This window comes from Porites lutea, chromosome 14 (genome assembly GCF_958299795.1).
Source record: "Porites lutea chromosome 14, jaPorLute2.1, whole genome shotgun sequence".
Classification (NCBI taxonomy): Eukaryota; Metazoa; Cnidaria; class Anthozoa; order Scleractinia; family Poritidae; genus Porites; species Porites lutea.
In genome coordinates, this window is record NC_133214.1 from 2,934,936 (window position 1) to 2,950,728 (window position 15,793).

A 15,793-nucleotide genomic window follows, 5' to 3' on the forward strand; every position below is an offset into this window, starting at 1 on the left:
TCCTTACGTCCAGTGGAGTGAGAGCGAGGGTTGTATCGGGAAGTGCCATTGGGTCAATGCAAAACATTTAGAAGACTTTCACGATGACGTAAAATAAAATGTTTTTTACGCTTTCCCATGACTGATTATCAAGAGCGCTGCAATCCTAATCTCCAGGTTGCTATTAAGCATGCGCAGCAGGTACGTAGCCTAATCTCGTATCCAGATCTCTCAAGGCATAAGACAGAGTGAGATCTGGGTACGAAATTATATGTAGCTAGCATTCGTTTTGACTTCCAAATCTCAAATCTCAAATCTTTATTTTAACACGGTAAAAAAAAAAAGAAAAACTAAGATTGAATAGAGTGAGGAGAATGCAATCTGATCACGCGCGCTTGGACGTTCTATCACGTGAAACTAAGAAAAAGTACAGCTTTGATCGATCTCCCCGCACTCCCAAAACTTTGGTTACTTCTAGCATAGACTGCTCACTGACCTGGCAGAAGAATTCTTCCATAATACGTGTCGTCCATTGACGATGTAAATCCCAGTCCTTCGCCGGATTACTGATATCAGCCACATGCAAAATGAATTCCAGTGCCTGGCTCTTTTCTACTTGACTTTCAAAGAAAAAAATGTGTCAATCAAACTAAATTTTCTCTCAACGCTGCCAAAATTTTAAGAACAGTAGAAGGTATGGTATACTGTCTAAATTTGAATTCAAAGAGCCAATAATTAAGGACAAACTAACGGAAGGCTAGCGACAAACCAGAAGAAAGAAAAAACGCTGAGAAAGTGGTGAAATATTTTCAGACAGCTTTTCGCGACTTTAGAAACGAGATGAGACTGGAGCCGAAATGCTTCCCGCAATTGTTTGTGGGATCGCTATTTGGGACGCGCCGGTCAGCTATTGGCCAAGTTTTTTTTTGCGAAAGCTAACTCGGCCCAGGTTCCCTCTCGTTTTTAAAGTGGCGAATGAATATTGCAATGCAATCTTACCATCCAAGCACCGTCAGCGCAGCTTTCATGGCTCGAAGCTGTTCAAAATGTGAAGACATGTCTGTTGCTAGGACCATGTCGACCACAAGTGTTCTTATACCGCTGTCGGATAGAAATAATGATAAATTACAGATATAACTCGCGCGGAAAACTGTTGGGGAAATTTGTAAGGAAATCAAGTGAAGTGAATAGTATTAGTTTGGTTAGGCAATTTAGAAGGATAAGTCAGCTAAATAGCTTTATCTGGTTTGAAAGTAAGTAGCCTGGGAGCAAGCTCTCTATCTGAGAGAGGCGCGAGAAATCAAGCGTGGGCGGCACGCGAAAAGACACACGAGAGCGAGGAAAGGGGAAAAGAAAGGCCCTCGCTCTCGCGTGTTGTCTCGCGGCTCGCTTTGCACACTACTCGAAAGGGAGAGCCTGCTCACAGGTTAGGTTTGATAGCCAAAAAGTCTAATTACTAACCTGTACTGCTCGGGTGTTAAACCTGCAAGAATGTCTAGTTCCCTCTATAAAAGAGATAAGATGAAACAGAGAAAAAAAAATTAGCTTTACGTTTGAAAAGGCAGAGTCAATTCGAATGCATACTTACTGATTTTAATAGCTTGAAGGCAGAGCACAAGTGATGATTTTCCAGCACACAGCGATCATTATACAAAAGAGCGAGTTCAGACCTGGCAATAAAAGTATTTTAGAAACTACGATAAAACAACACCTGGGGCTTTGCAAGTTTTCTTAGTAAAGTGGAAAGAGAAACAAGAAATTGATCAGTTTCACTCACCATTCAGCGATACCTAGTTTTATTTGATCACAACGCCACTAGTTCGTTTGATTGGGTAGAAAGAGGGTGTCGTCACGTCACAATTGTAGCAATATTTCTGGATCGCAACAATATTTCTTGACAGAAACGGTCCTTTACATTGTCGAACGATGGAAGAAAAGAATGGGCTACCGAGTTCAATCACGCAAAGGAAAGTCATGAATGTCAATTTTTTCGTTTTTTCTGCCATATTTGCAGGACCACGGTTTTCTGCTACCGTGGCAACGAGACGTCACGACTTCTCCCCTCTATTGGAGGCATTCTCTCCTGGTAGAATTTTGGCTTATTGTTGGGCACTCATTTCACGGCAACTCTTGGAGGAGGGCGTGCCGGAAGTTTCACCACTTGGGCATTTTACTTTCGGCTTTCATTTTTACCAGAAGCCCATACTCACCAGTCCTCCTGCCGAATTAATTTTTCGTTATAGAGGGCATGGTGAGGCTTCAATTAATGATATAGCGTGGTCACGCTGGTTATGTTTCAACCCATGTCGGAAAAATTTCTGTTGATTCGTAATCTCGTACCCAGATCTTGTATTGACGAAGCCAAAGGCGGAGATCTCGCCTTAGGCTTCGTCAACAAGAGATCTGGGTACGAGATTGCTTGATCTGTTGTCTGTAGAAATGTAGATTTTTAGACTAATATTTAAACCTCGTTTCAGATCATATATTGCCTTTGCTATACTCGTTTCAAATCAAAACCGCTTCTGCGTTAAAGGTAAACACAAAATGAAATATCGCTGGGAACTGAAAACAAACCGCTCGCATCTATCTGCGGATTTTTGTCCTAGTTAACGTGAAAATCCCAGCTATCCAGACTACCTCAACATGAAACATGATTTTCTAGAGAGAGCGTCAGTAACTAAGCTTGAAGTCCAAGGAGCACCTAGACACAATATTAATTCCACACAATACCTTGAATTGACATGAAAGAGATTTGTAGTTCCAGTGTGGTTGACGTCATGTATAATAGCGGAAAGAAGAAGCGCAAAAATCTCCAGGTCACTCATGCAATGCTGTAACAAAAATATCCTGCGTAAGATTCGAATCTACATGAACCCTGTTATGCACAGAAGGTAAAACATATTAAAACTTTTTAAGTTTTTATATGTTTACGATATTGTTGATCGAGCTGGGGAGACCCAGTTATAACACAAAATGATACTCTAAAATAATCTAAGGTAAGCTATAAGTACATTTATGGATCAAAAGTTTAATCACGGACTAAAGGTGAGCAGTACTTCAGGAATCGGACCCAGGCCTATACATTTTCACAAAAATGTTAACTTTGAATTTTCAAATTGAATTTGAATGCGGAGAAGATCGACTCTAGCGACGAGGGCACCAGGATGATGAGATACGTTCCCGGATCCTCCCGATCTCAATAATAACGTTAGCCTGCGAGCGAGCTCTCCGGGGCGCTCTGACGGCGGGGCGAGAAAAGGAAGCCGAGAGCTTGCAACTACGTCTCTAGAATCTGAATCCCACCTTCAATTCCCCTGTGGTTCCCCGTAGACCGAGCTGTTAAATTTCCGCCAATCAGCGCGAAGCGGAAACGAGAGCGAATGTAAACAAGCATTGAAAAACACGTGCCAAGGGAAATGACGTCATTACTTTTGTCATCTCCGCCAAGCAGCATTTCGCAGCGACTTTTTCGATGCAGATATTCAGAATCCAGAGACGTAGTTGCAAGCTCTCTTTCATTTTCCGCCCCGCCGCCAGAGCGGCCCGGAGAGCTTGCTCGCAGCTTACGAAAATGTACTGCAGCTGAATTCGCCACTTTAAAAACGAGAAAGAAACTGGACCAGGGTCGCAAAGACCCCTGGGATTATTACTGGGGACTGAAAAAGATTGGCCAATAGCTGATGACCGGCGCGTTCCCAGTAACGATCCCAAAAGCCTTTGCAAAAGCTAACTCGACCCAGCTTCTTTCATGGCGGAATTACTCACCTTGAGACCTACACGAGATAGAAAATAGTGCACCGAGTGCGTGACATCAGTCGCGTGAAGTTCGTTGTGGTACGGATTCTGGGGTCTTTTATATCCGTCCTCGATTGCTAGTAAGAATCTGTCCAGTGTTGCCGTGGTAATCTGTCAAAGTAACAATAGCCTTTCATTCTCAAGAGTGCTCGAAAGTACAAAAAAGAAGGAAAAAAACAACAAATATTCTTAATTTCTTCTTGCAAACTGCTTAAAAACAAGTAGTGCCATCAGTGCCGGATCCAGACTTTGAGATAAGCGGGTCGGGGGGGGGGGGGGGGGGGGGCGGTCATTCAGACCCTTAGATAAGGGGGGAGCGGTCTTCGGGCGTCAGTTTTGTCTAAAAATAAAGGGGGAGCGAGTCCCCCGTGCCCCTCCGCTTGATTCGCCACTGGCCACGTAAACGTACTGTCAACAAAGTGTGAACTACTCGTGATGAAACCCCCCGCCATTGTTTCCAGGGTCCTAATGTCTTCTACTGCCTCGTCCTCAAGTGCCACTGGCGCGCGGAAAACAGAAAGCATAAAGCATTATGGGAAGGATCATAAAGCGTGTGCAGTGGATCTTTCCCAACAACCCAAGCGCCCGGTATGAAAGTAAGAAGGGGAAGCCCGTAGACGAAGCAGCCTAGATCTAGTTGACGGGAGTAGGATCTTGGAAAGAGGTTCGAGAGCAATCGTGTTTCTTGCCTTGTTAATGTTTTAGGCGGTTTGCGCTCGAAATTTCTCACTGGAATGATCACGAAACGTTTGAGAACAAGAGTTTGTACAACGAGCTTTGCTTCTAATTATAAATTTCGTTGCTCACCTTAAATTTTGCCATTAGATCATAGCGGATGAAAAGTTCGTGACCAAGATAACGAAGCGTATGCCCTCCTGTTAGTTCGTTAAACTTGAAAGGATCGAACGTCCAGTTGTCTAAAGTCTTGAACATGAAATTTATACATCTCATCAGTCCATTAGAAATGCAAGTGATAAAATAAATATACAGAAGTGTGGTGTTGTTCAAAAGTGTAACGAATGGTGAAAATATAAGTGTTATCCAGCATAACGATAACACCCTGCTCAATCTGAATAACTGTCTTCACATCACACGCGACTCAGCCTCATCCACGCAATAATTGTAAAATAAAAATGATATAAGATCAGTAAAATTGCTACTGTAGAAAATATCAGATTGCCTCTTGGAAAAACACCTATCTCCGTTATTACCTTGTAGTAAACTTGTACTTCCTCTGGAACTTGAAATTTAGATTTTTCAGCCATATTTTGATAAATCCTTGAAGAAAGAAGATGGGTATAAATCAGTTAATATAAAAGGCCATTTCCGAGTTGGTCCAAGCCTCTGTTTCAAAGCGAGGCTAAGTGCAAATCTATTGATGTAAAAACGATTTTTTATTCCCATATCGCTTCTTGTAGTAAAAGGTCAAGGGGCGGTAGAATTGAAGTTTAAGTGAACTGGGCCGGTGATCTTGGCTGATTGACAAAACGAATTCTCGTCGTCAGAGCCCCACATCACTTTTGGTCATGTGTTCTTGAAAATTAAGTCGAGTGGCGCTGGGGACGAGAATGGACAAAGCATTTCTGGCAAAAATTTTGGTGCTGCTCTCTTTGGCGCCTAATATGAATCCAAGATGACAGAGGAAGGGTCAAACAACATGCTTTTGTGGTTTTTGTTTTAACTAATGCTGGCGTTTTCACCTATTATTATCGTTTATTTTATTCTCTCTACTAACCTTTTGACGTACAAACTAGCTTTTACCGCCTGGACTACACTTCGAAATGTATGCCGTCGGGCCAAACTCTTTCTGCGCATGCCTGGAGTTGTCCTTGCAAACGTGGTCGCAATCCACTCCCGCACCTCCTCATTGACGTCATCAGAGTAAAAGCTACTTTCAAGCTCCTCGTCTATTTCACTTAAGGCGCTTGTGGAATTCCTAAAATGCAGTAGGAGAAAAAAGGAGAGAAATGTTTATGCCGGAACACCATGGAGGTCAAATATTTTTTCCGAAATGGGTCGAAAATTTGACCGGCAAGGTGTGAACACCATAAAAGTCTATGCGTGGTAACTCAGCTTGGAGACGCCATTTTGAAAGTAGCACTCTGCGCATGGGCAGATAAAAAAAAACCTAGATAGTAAAACTAACTGGTTTGTCAGCTCGGTGTGAACAGAGCGAGAATACTAAACGGCTTCGTGTGAACAAGAAATTGTCCGGTCAAATTTTTTAGCCGGTCGAAACTTCGTCCAGTGACGTGTGAACATAACGTTAGCTGTATGTGTATACTAATTATATCACACGTGAGCTAACTGTAAACAGAGCAAAGTCTACATCAGCTTACATACCTGAAGTCCCTTCCCGGGGCTGCCGTATTTGCTTTGTCCAACATGGCGACTGCAATCCCTAGTTCGTGTTTCATATCGTTCATTGACAAAGATCTGCCTGAATCCAGTTGATCCATAATTTCACGCAATCTGAAAAGTCAAAATAGCATTTCTTTGAGTGACTGGGTATAAACCAGTCTACAAATCGACTACTTTTCTCGAACCTTAGTTATACTGTTAATATGACTTAAGTTTAGCAACTGATTTCATGAATTTGACCTTCTTCTTGAAGTTGTCTCCACATAATTGAACCGCACTGTCAGCACGTCCATAATTCCAGACATTACAGCTCCCATGCTTAAAATAATGGTTGTTTCTTGCGGAGTGAGAGATTGCAAAGAGCCTCAATGTTTGCTCTATTTTCTATGACACGAGAAATCCACGCACGACAACTCGTACAGACTAATGGCTCGAATCCAAGTTATAAATCACTTTACACGCCTTCATTAGTTCTAAAGGCAAACATATTGTGACTACTTGGAGCCTAGCACGTTTGGTTTACTCTCGATCGCACCGTGACTAACAAAAGCCAAATATTCTTTGCAATCCTTCCATGACTGCCATAAAAGAGATGTATTTCACACCCTACGTAAAGGAACAAGTTCTGGAATGCAAATTATCGTAGGAGTAAACAGTCAATTAGAACTATGTTTGAAAGTTTGCTCTTTAGGGAATTGAATTCTTTTTCTTCTTTTGTTCTCAAAGTGTACTTTTCTTATGTTTGCACGCACATGAAAGCAATATTAGGCTATAACTCCGGAACATTTATACTCTTATTGAAGCTCTTTTCAACAGAAAAAGAACTCTTTCTAGGATATAATCGGATTTTTTCAGAAAAAATGTACACTAAAAACACTAAAAACTGTACTTGTCTACCTTTTTACAAGAGTTTATGTTCAAATGACGTTTACTTTTGGGAAATTAAATGACGCAAATTCAGCACGTCATTTAAGGCCTACGGATTAGCACGTTGCCAATAGTGTTAAGCAATATATTCATGTTTGTTAATCTCTCACTTAAGATCGAATATCGATGCTACGTACACGCGAGTCCGTAAGTTTGTAAACTTGTACAAATCTTTGCGTTAACGACTTCCGTCTGCATATGCCGTGACGATGTTAGTATCTCGCAAATTGTTTTTAGATTCATGTAGAGTGAAAAAAGAACCGGGCCAAGACGCTGAACAGATAAAAAATGCTCCTTCTTACATCTGTATGCGTTTAGGAGCTTCAAGAAACTTCTGCAGGGTAATCTTTGTCCATGAGAGATTTGAAAACGAAAACACAAAAAGAGGAATTTATCGAAAGGTACTGATGATGAGTTGAAGTTCTTTGAAAAGTTTGCTAATTTTGGACTCAACGGGACCTTGAGTATAATGACGCCATTATTTTCGAAAAAAGTAAACACCAAATCACAAAGAAACAGACAATTAAAGCTGTCAGAATGAACTGGCTATTTGCGGATGAAAACAAAAACAACAACTATAAATAGAAAAATGACTCGAAATTTAAGCGGAAAAAAACTTGCTCACCAAATGAAGCATACGAGATAATGCTGAAAAGTAGATGAAGAAAAAGAACAAGGAGAATGTAAGCAAGCTTATTATTGCGACGTAACGATGGGTATTCGTCGCTACTTGTCGAATTCGCTACATACTAGTTCGGAACACGTTTGATACACATTAGGCTTTCTGTAAACCATCGAAAATAACCCCTTAATCCCACTAGAAATCTAGAATATCTAATAAATATCTCGTTCTTTTTAGCCCTGCTTCCGAAGGTGCAAGTTTTGAACTTTGTCAATAGGCAGCTAGCCGAGTATGTAGGTAGCGAACTCGAACGTAGCGAATTTGACAAGTAGCGAAACTGGTGTAAAGCATCACCACGAGGCAGGTGCAAAAGACATGATACGATACGTCATTATCCACTCCTACACTTCAGAAAACACTCTTTAAAGTAAAAGTTTTGGGGTGAACAAGTGGTTAATATGTATTGTTCAATGGACATTTCACTCAGCCGTTTCTACAATGACGTGCTCACCACTCGAGGATTGACGAGTCTATTTTACTTATTTTTATTTTATAACTGGTTAAGTTTATTTTTTTCTTGCCGAAAGAAATAGCGCAGGTTCAGAAATGCCCCAAAGATGGTCGACCCCCACCAAATCAAGGGTTAAAAACAAATATAAATTAATTTTGTTCATCAATAAATATGCATATAATTGAAATGTATAAACTAGCAATTGCGGGGCTTTTACCTGAGAATAACAAACTTGAAATGAATAAATGGAAAATTTGGACTACCCTTCTCTCTAAATCAAGGATGGAAAAATGGTGAAAATAGAGGAGGGAGTGAGGAACGGTTTCTTTTACATTTTATTCCCGGCGTCCATGATTAAAAGATTCACCTTCCAAGACTACAAAACGTGAGTTTAAATTTAAACACTAGGTTAGTGCAAACCCCGGCCTTCTAGTTCTATAGCTGAGTTCAGTAGCCGATTAGAGAACTGACTTGTAAAACTAATCAAATGTGTTTCACATCAACTTGGTTAGTTTTTATCAAAACATATTCCCCTTATATATACCTGGTGCGAATGATTCTCTCCTCACGGGAAAGATTGACGGGACTACATTTTATTCATGTCAATGGGTCGATGCCCATACAATTAAACTAAAAATGGTTAAACCAGATGCCTGGGTCCCCAACGCCTATTTCGTCTTCACGTTTAGTTCTAGAGAGGTTTGGATCACCCGATTCATACCGCTACTGTGCGACCTATGTTTCAAGACAACCGCAGTAATTGAGAAGAAGAACAAATAAGATATTTGAATGTTCAATCATTTAAAGCTCGCGCATCCCCTAACTGTAAGTTGTTTCCTCGATAGTGTTTCGCGTGGAATAATCACATTACCTGATCTAGGCAATACAAGGGTTTCAAGAGTTACCATCTTTAACAGCCGTACTTTTTGGCGATGCGTCCATGCTTTGGGCCTTTTTTTTTCACCAAAATAGTTTCGCTTGAATGAAATCAAATTTGACCATACGTCTTATCAATTAACCTTTGCGTAACCTCATGGAAATTCCTCTCAGTTACTCTTGGATTGGTTGTCGGTGATGACATACTTGTATTTTAGATACCGATCCAGTTGACGTACTTCTATACTAAACGTATGTCAAAGGTTTCAATAAATTTTATTGGGCATCAGCGGAGGGGGTTTGAGGCAATTCATGTAAGCATTTTTAAAGTGAATTTTAAGATATCGTAATCGTTAGTTTCAGAATACACTGACGCTGCCAATGTGAACCCCAGGAGTGCCCGCATTCATTTCTTAAACGTACAATTTGAGGAAGTAACAAGCGAAAAATAGAAGACACCAATCGTTTACCCTTTGGACAATATTCACACAGTCTTCAAAACTCTCATGAAAATCGAAAGATCTTGGGGATTATTCTGATTATTGAATTTCAATTCTCCCATGAAGGATCCAGCTTTTTGGACTCGCCACATTTTCCCCCGGGGGGGTGGACTCCGCATATGAAAGGGGTGGGGATGCTCGTCGGAAATTTTGAATTAAACCCCTAAAGGAGACCGACCAAAACACCCTAAGTGAGACCAAAATCCGAAATTTACACCCCTAAGCGAGACGACGAGCATCTCCACCCCTTTCATATGCGGAATCCTCCCCCCGGGCATTTTCACTCTTTACCCAAATATTTTTATTTTGTATGAATTCAGTTTTGTTCAAAAATCTAGGTATTTATCTTTGGTGAGTATTTTCTTAAAAAAGTCGTGTCATACGACGAAAGTAGATATTGCTCAGATCGTGTTGCTTGCTAAACATTTGCATTGCATCTAGAGTCAGTTTCGATTTTCACTTTGTGCTTTCGCAACTTATTATGAAACGTTGCTACAAAGGGCGGAGTCCTTATTTGTAGCCCACAGCAAAAACGCTGAGTTAACAGGAGTAATTGCATTACCCCTAAAAACCCTTTTTTTCCGACAAATTTCAGCCGAAGACTCCAAAACGCTGGAGGAGAAGAATGTGGATGTGTTAATTCTCTAACTCATCATTAATTTTCATTTCATTTGATTTCATGATAGCGGAGTCCCATATCTAAGAAAAATTGGTCATCTAGCTATCTACCACGTGCCCGTCCACCAGTCCGTCCGCACCACGGGGAAACCAAAATGAAATCTCACACTTTCTTTGTATTGTAGGAGCCTGCTGTAACCTGATATTGCACACCCATGTTGTGGTCAGTTGACAGATGTCAAAACAGCGTATTCGCTGACCAGTATCACATGACCGTATCGCGGGCTCAGGGGTCGACAAATCGAGGTTGCGTGTTGTTTTTTTAAGCCATCCCCCCACAAATTACTAGTTTTTGACTAATCGCGGGCTCAAATTTAAGTGGACGTCTATTTATTAACGGGAGCTTCGCCTTTAGCATTGGCTAAATTTTATATATTATGTTACCTCGAAACGGCGAGAACTGAAGCTTTCTCCGAGGACGCACTCTCGTACTTGCGAAAGCCATCACAGATGCACGCTTCACCGTCATTTTCGTTAGCTCCGCATGCACAGTCACCAGGCACTTTGGTCACGTGAATATGCGGCTGGATAGATGTCTCTATTTTAAAAGCAAAACAAAATAATCATCAGTCACTTGCTAGCCGATTATCAAGTCCTTGGTATTGAAGTATACGTAAGAGAGGCTGTAAGAAGGCTCACACAACGATTGTGTTTATACTGAAGCGTTTTCACGCACGTGGTCAGCAGCTATACAAAGAAGCGTTTATCTAATAAAAGAGTTCAACCCCTACAGGATTTGTTTGGGAAACCAACATGGCCGCCGTTTCAATATTTTGGAACACCAATATGGCCGCCATGACGTCATGTGAAAACAATCTGTAATATGCGTAAGCCAATGTCATTTTGGCGGGAAAACGTGGTAGCCGTAGTCATAGTATAGTAGGCCGTCAGTCTCGGGAAACTTGGATTTGCGCTCTTGTCACGGTGGACTAAACAGCGTTCTATGAGGCGGCATACTGTATTTCGCGGTCCAATCCAGTCCACCTCAGTCCAGTCCTCGAAATACAGTATTCTGGGTGCACAGTCCAATGCGGGAGCGGCAGTCTGTTCCTCAAAGTTTGCACATGTAGTTGGCGGGTCGTCGTCATACCACTGCGGGTTTTAGAGAAAATATTGTGGTAGTGTCGACGGAAACAAGTTATCAATCGTTAGAAGCTTTTATCATTTAATATGTGATCGAGAGAGTGCTTAAACTCGAATAGCTTTTGTTAAATGTAGGCCATTCAGTGTGTATGTTTTAAGCATGGCATTGCTGTTAATAAAGTTGTTGTCGTTGCGAAGTGTTGTTGACTCCTTCAATAAAATAACCTTGTTAACTTTTCTGGCGCGAAAAAGTAAAATGGTCGAAGTTTTCTGGGGTTTCTATTGTTTGAGAATACGCGAAAAACGTGCAAAGAGCACTACTCACTTGTGTGGTATATACTTAAGCGATAGGCCGCACTTTTTATTGGTTTACCGTCGAAATCTACAGACAATTCGTGTCAGAGGACTGTGTTTGAATTTGAGATGTATACGAATTATATAACCAAATATAGACGCCGTTTATGCAAAGCATCTTTACATTTTTCATGCAAGGTTCAGTGCTGTGAAGAGTCAACGAGTGTTCAAAACTGTAGAGAATCCTCATCAGGGAGACTTTTCCCCGCAACCGTTTTGTTATGTTAAAACTTTCTTTTGTTCGAATAAATTTACATAGCTGATGGCCCCTTGAGTGAAAACGCTCTAATAAAGAGACAAAATTGCAAGTTGGACAGAAATTGTAGGCTGAGAATTCATCAACTGCTACCTGACATGACCTGAGAGCATCAACTGTCCTTCAAGTTGTAATTGGCACCAAGTTAAAGACAAAACAGGTCTCTGCTTTGTAGACGGTAATCACTTATTTAACCGATCTTCTTATATAATAACTTGGGAAATAAAGTGCAAACAGATATACCAAAAGAGAGTTAAAGGAGAAACACACCGAAAGAAAAATAAAATGAACTTTTCACGGCGAAAATGCTATTTGATGTTGAACGTGAAAAAGATGGGAATTGCTCAAAAAAATGCAGCAAATGTCAGTCTGCTTATAAGCAGTCTATGCAAATTTATCTATTTAATAAGCTGACCAAAACTAAACAAAAAAAAAAACAATCAAAATTGAGTGAACAACGGGAAGAAATTTTAATTTTCTATATTTGAAGGTTTTAAAGGATGAAAGGAAATCATTATTCCAAAACCATTGCGAATATGAAACTGCCGATACTTCGAAACCAAGATTCAAAATCATCAAAGATAAAACTGGGAGATACAAGAATATAAGGCTTACATTATAATCATTCAAAGAAGATAACAACGAAAAATAATTGCTTTGGGTATAAAATAACTTGAATTATGCATTTGTATATTCCGTTTTTTTTTCCTTTTACGTCATCAACATCTTTTTCACTTCATTAAATAACTGGACGGCTAGTCACACAAATTGATAGAAGTTAAAAGACATGTCGCTCGCGACAGTTAACTTTTCCAATATCTTTTGATACCTGAGCGACATTGCGTTTTCTTTTCTCTGAAAACATAACTTCTGGCAATTAACCCAAAAACTTCCTCTTCACCTGTAAACCATTAAACATCATCAGATTTCGATCATTTTCAGTCGCGAAGTCGTTCATTTTTTAAAGAGATTACCGGACTTTCAGTTTTATGATCAGATAAGGAGAAAATCCCATTTCAGCAATGACCTACATTCGTGGTTAACCGACATTTTTACTCGTTTGCAATTTAATTTTCTAAAGCCAGGTTTGATCGCCTGGCGGCTTCGTTATCGTAAAACATCTTACCTTTCCCAGTGATTTTACAAGCGGCAGCTGGTCGCACAAAAATATAGCCGCGGTATCTTGCAGAAAGCGAAGTTCGCATTTCTTTCCGCCCTTGGATGAACATTTCCTTTTTTTGGTGGCAAAAATTCTGCGTTAAAACGAACGCACAGTCAACTAATTAATGAACATGCACTCGGCGTCTTTGGCGACAGGAAGTTAAAATTATAGTTCCTTTAACACTCAATCCCATGGGCTATGAACTGGAAGGTGCTCGCCTGATCAAGATATATCGAAAAAGTCATTCTAGCGATCATATAGCAGCTTACAACCGGCGAATCTTTGATGACTAGCTTCTTTTAATTAGCAGGGTATTTGCTCGGTGCAGATCTAATTAGCATCTATTTCTATGCGTCAGCTCCGAGTCAGTTTTTATTCTGGGAAACGTGCTTTTCGTGCGCCGAAAGCGTGAAAGAGCGAGAGCGTGCGCTGTGAAATCACGGTGTTCGCGCTAATAAAAACGCCCGCCCCGTTCTATCTGAAGCGACGCGTGCCGCATTAAGCTGGCTTTTCGGATCTTTTCTCGTCGCCTTTTTGTATTGCTTTTTTGTCTGCACATAATACAGAATCCTTGTGCCGGCTGTCACACGCCACCAAACAGGTGTGGGGCTCACTCAGATGGTAGGATAAGAATTGCAAAGTGTTATAGTCTTCTTGGCAGCTACACTTGCTTGTGCGTGAAATGTGCGTGAAATGTCATTTAATAGCGTTTAAACTGCCGGGCTTCCGTCTCAGCGATAACAAAGAATACTAGTATTCATAAAACAATACCACCAAACTTCAAAATTAATGGATAAGAGAAACGTTTGCTGAATAAAATATTTTTATGAATACGAATATTAAGTATTTTCATCGAGGTCGACTTTTTGGGGTACTCATTAGTTTACGACTAATCTCGCACCGGGAAAGCCTATTTCAGTTGAAAAGTTCAATCTATCGCTCTTCTTTTTAAAGGAAAACCACCAGACGTTTTAAAACAGCATTAAAAATTCTGAGGAAAGGTGTATGAATGGGTTTTCAACACAATACATTTTTCATGAATTTTATAAACAAACTGGTCTGAGCGAGGCGCCTGCTCGCTCAACCCAACCAGTTTGTAAAATGAGAAAAAGAGGTTGAGTGGGCTTACCTAAAGAGTCATCCATTTCCTTCTCAACGCTATATTTGAGATTGTTTTCAGTGTCCTGCGACTTTCTACAAGCAGACCCCATTTAGTACGAGGAAAAATCTGTGATCAAGTTGCATACAAAGTAACCGATGCCATTAGTTCTCGGAAAATCGGCTACAGCGAAACATTCAGTTTCATGGCCATCTGCTTGATAACGATAAAAAACAAAAACACAAATTTGACGTATCCTCGCTTGCCTTCTAGACGAGTTTTGAGTTCGCGTTTTTCGAACCGCCGATAAGACGTTTTCAATTAAGGTGGCTTTCTACGTAGGGAGCCTATCCAAGCGGTCAAGTTTGGCTGCTGGTTTTCCACGTTTTCACAGGAGACAGTTTTCCTTATGGGACGTTCACCGATCTCGGCGTGATATTTTGTCCACTCCGCGCGCTTTAAGCCACAAAAGGGAACAATTAGGAGCTGAATTGTTAATTAAGATGTTATTACGACATCTGAATGGTCAGATATTGCACTCTTTAGTTTTGGAGTTTTTTAGCTTGCTTTTTTTTCTCTCATTAACGGTGTCAAATAAGGGAATCTTCTAAGTGCCATTCTACACACGTATAAAACACAGTTTTTACAGTTTCAAATGCTATGAAAGAGGCTAGCTGGATATTGCGGTCCATTGGAGTCCAATGCATGCATATCGCGATGAAAGGCTCGCTTACTATCAAACAAGTAATAAATTGAAGTCTATAAGCATGCTAAGAGCTCAGAATTGAAAATAATTATAACTAGACCCCTTCAAAGAAAAGTGAAAAAATTTTATTGTTTTTTTTATTAAATACGGGTAAGCCACTTTTTCGAAGGCTGCCCATATTTAACCTTGTCATTTTCATTATTTTCAAACGCCAGTAAATACTTCAGACTTTGATTGAATGCAAATTTTTATCGTTTCCTGGGGCTATGAAAGCGATTCAATAACAATCTTCAGCCCCTCATTAAAATTAAATGATTCCGTTTAAAATTCGGAGAAGGGTTTGAAACTAGTAATGGCCATAATTTTATCAGTCTAAAAATACCAATCGTTCATTTTTATACATTATATATTTACACGAATACAACTTATGGCACTTTTATTTTGCCTTGTTACTAGTTTTGTTTGCTATTAAGTAATCTGTTTTGACGTTTATGGGTCCCACCAACAAACTGAGTATTTACTCAAACTGCCGGATATTTTTTCTTTACATAGTTTCTATACCTGACATATGACATAATGTTGAGATTTATTCCAAACGACTGGCAACCGTTTGATTAACTAACTCATTAAAATTTTTGTGCGATTTATGGAACTGTTAAGCAACGTGGTTCAGCCCGTATGGCTAATTAATTTTTTTCGTCAAAACAAAAGGCCTCGTTTACCCTGCGTAGAAGGCGCTTGGAAGTAAATGGCCGCAGGAAAGAACGGGGTGCGCGAGAGACACACGCAAGGGGAGAGGGAACGATTTTCATAAGGGACGGACCATTACAAAACTTATCGGGAGGGGGGGCGGGCGAAGTACAAAAAAAATATTCCCGCAAGGG

The 15,793-nt window shown here is 40.4% G+C and overlaps 1 protein-coding gene across 4 annotated transcripts in view; it reads right to left on the reverse strand.

Moving 5' to 3' along the window:
* The window catches only part of LOC140924698 (dual specificity calcium/calmodulin-dependent 3',5'-cyclic nucleotide phosphodiesterase 1C-like), a 17,411-nt gene extending 3,699 nt beyond the window's left edge, over positions 1–13,712 (reverse strand). Inside the window, exons 1-12 of one of the 4 annotated variants that reach the window (XM_073374719.1) lie at positions 13,069–13,451; positions 10,634–10,787; positions 6,118–6,246; positions 5,510–5,710; positions 4,986–5,052; positions 4,582–4,698; positions 3,745–3,885; positions 2,710–2,810; positions 1,568–1,649; positions 1,441–1,484; positions 979–1,080; positions 476–599 (exon numbers count right to left, since the gene is read on the reverse strand). In XM_073374719.1, coding sequence (XP_073230820.1) covers positions 476–599; positions 979–1,080; positions 1,441–1,484; positions 1,568–1,649; positions 2,710–2,810; positions 3,745–3,885; positions 4,582–4,698; positions 4,986–5,052; positions 5,510–5,710; positions 6,118–6,246; positions 10,634–10,787; positions 13,069–13,171 — 1,365 coding nt within the window. In that variant the 5' untranslated portion in view covers positions 13,172–13,451. Of the gene's footprint in view, positions 1–475; positions 600–978; positions 1,081–1,440; positions 1,485–1,567; positions 1,650–2,709; positions 2,811–3,744; positions 3,886–4,581; positions 4,699–4,985; positions 5,053–5,509; positions 5,711–6,117; positions 6,247–6,375; positions 6,747–10,633; positions 10,788–13,068 lie in introns of those variants that run through there. The other 3 variants (XM_073374718.1, XM_073374720.1, XM_073374721.1) reach the window with 3 other exon arrangements.
* Positions 13,713–15,793: the final 2,081 nt, after the last annotated feature.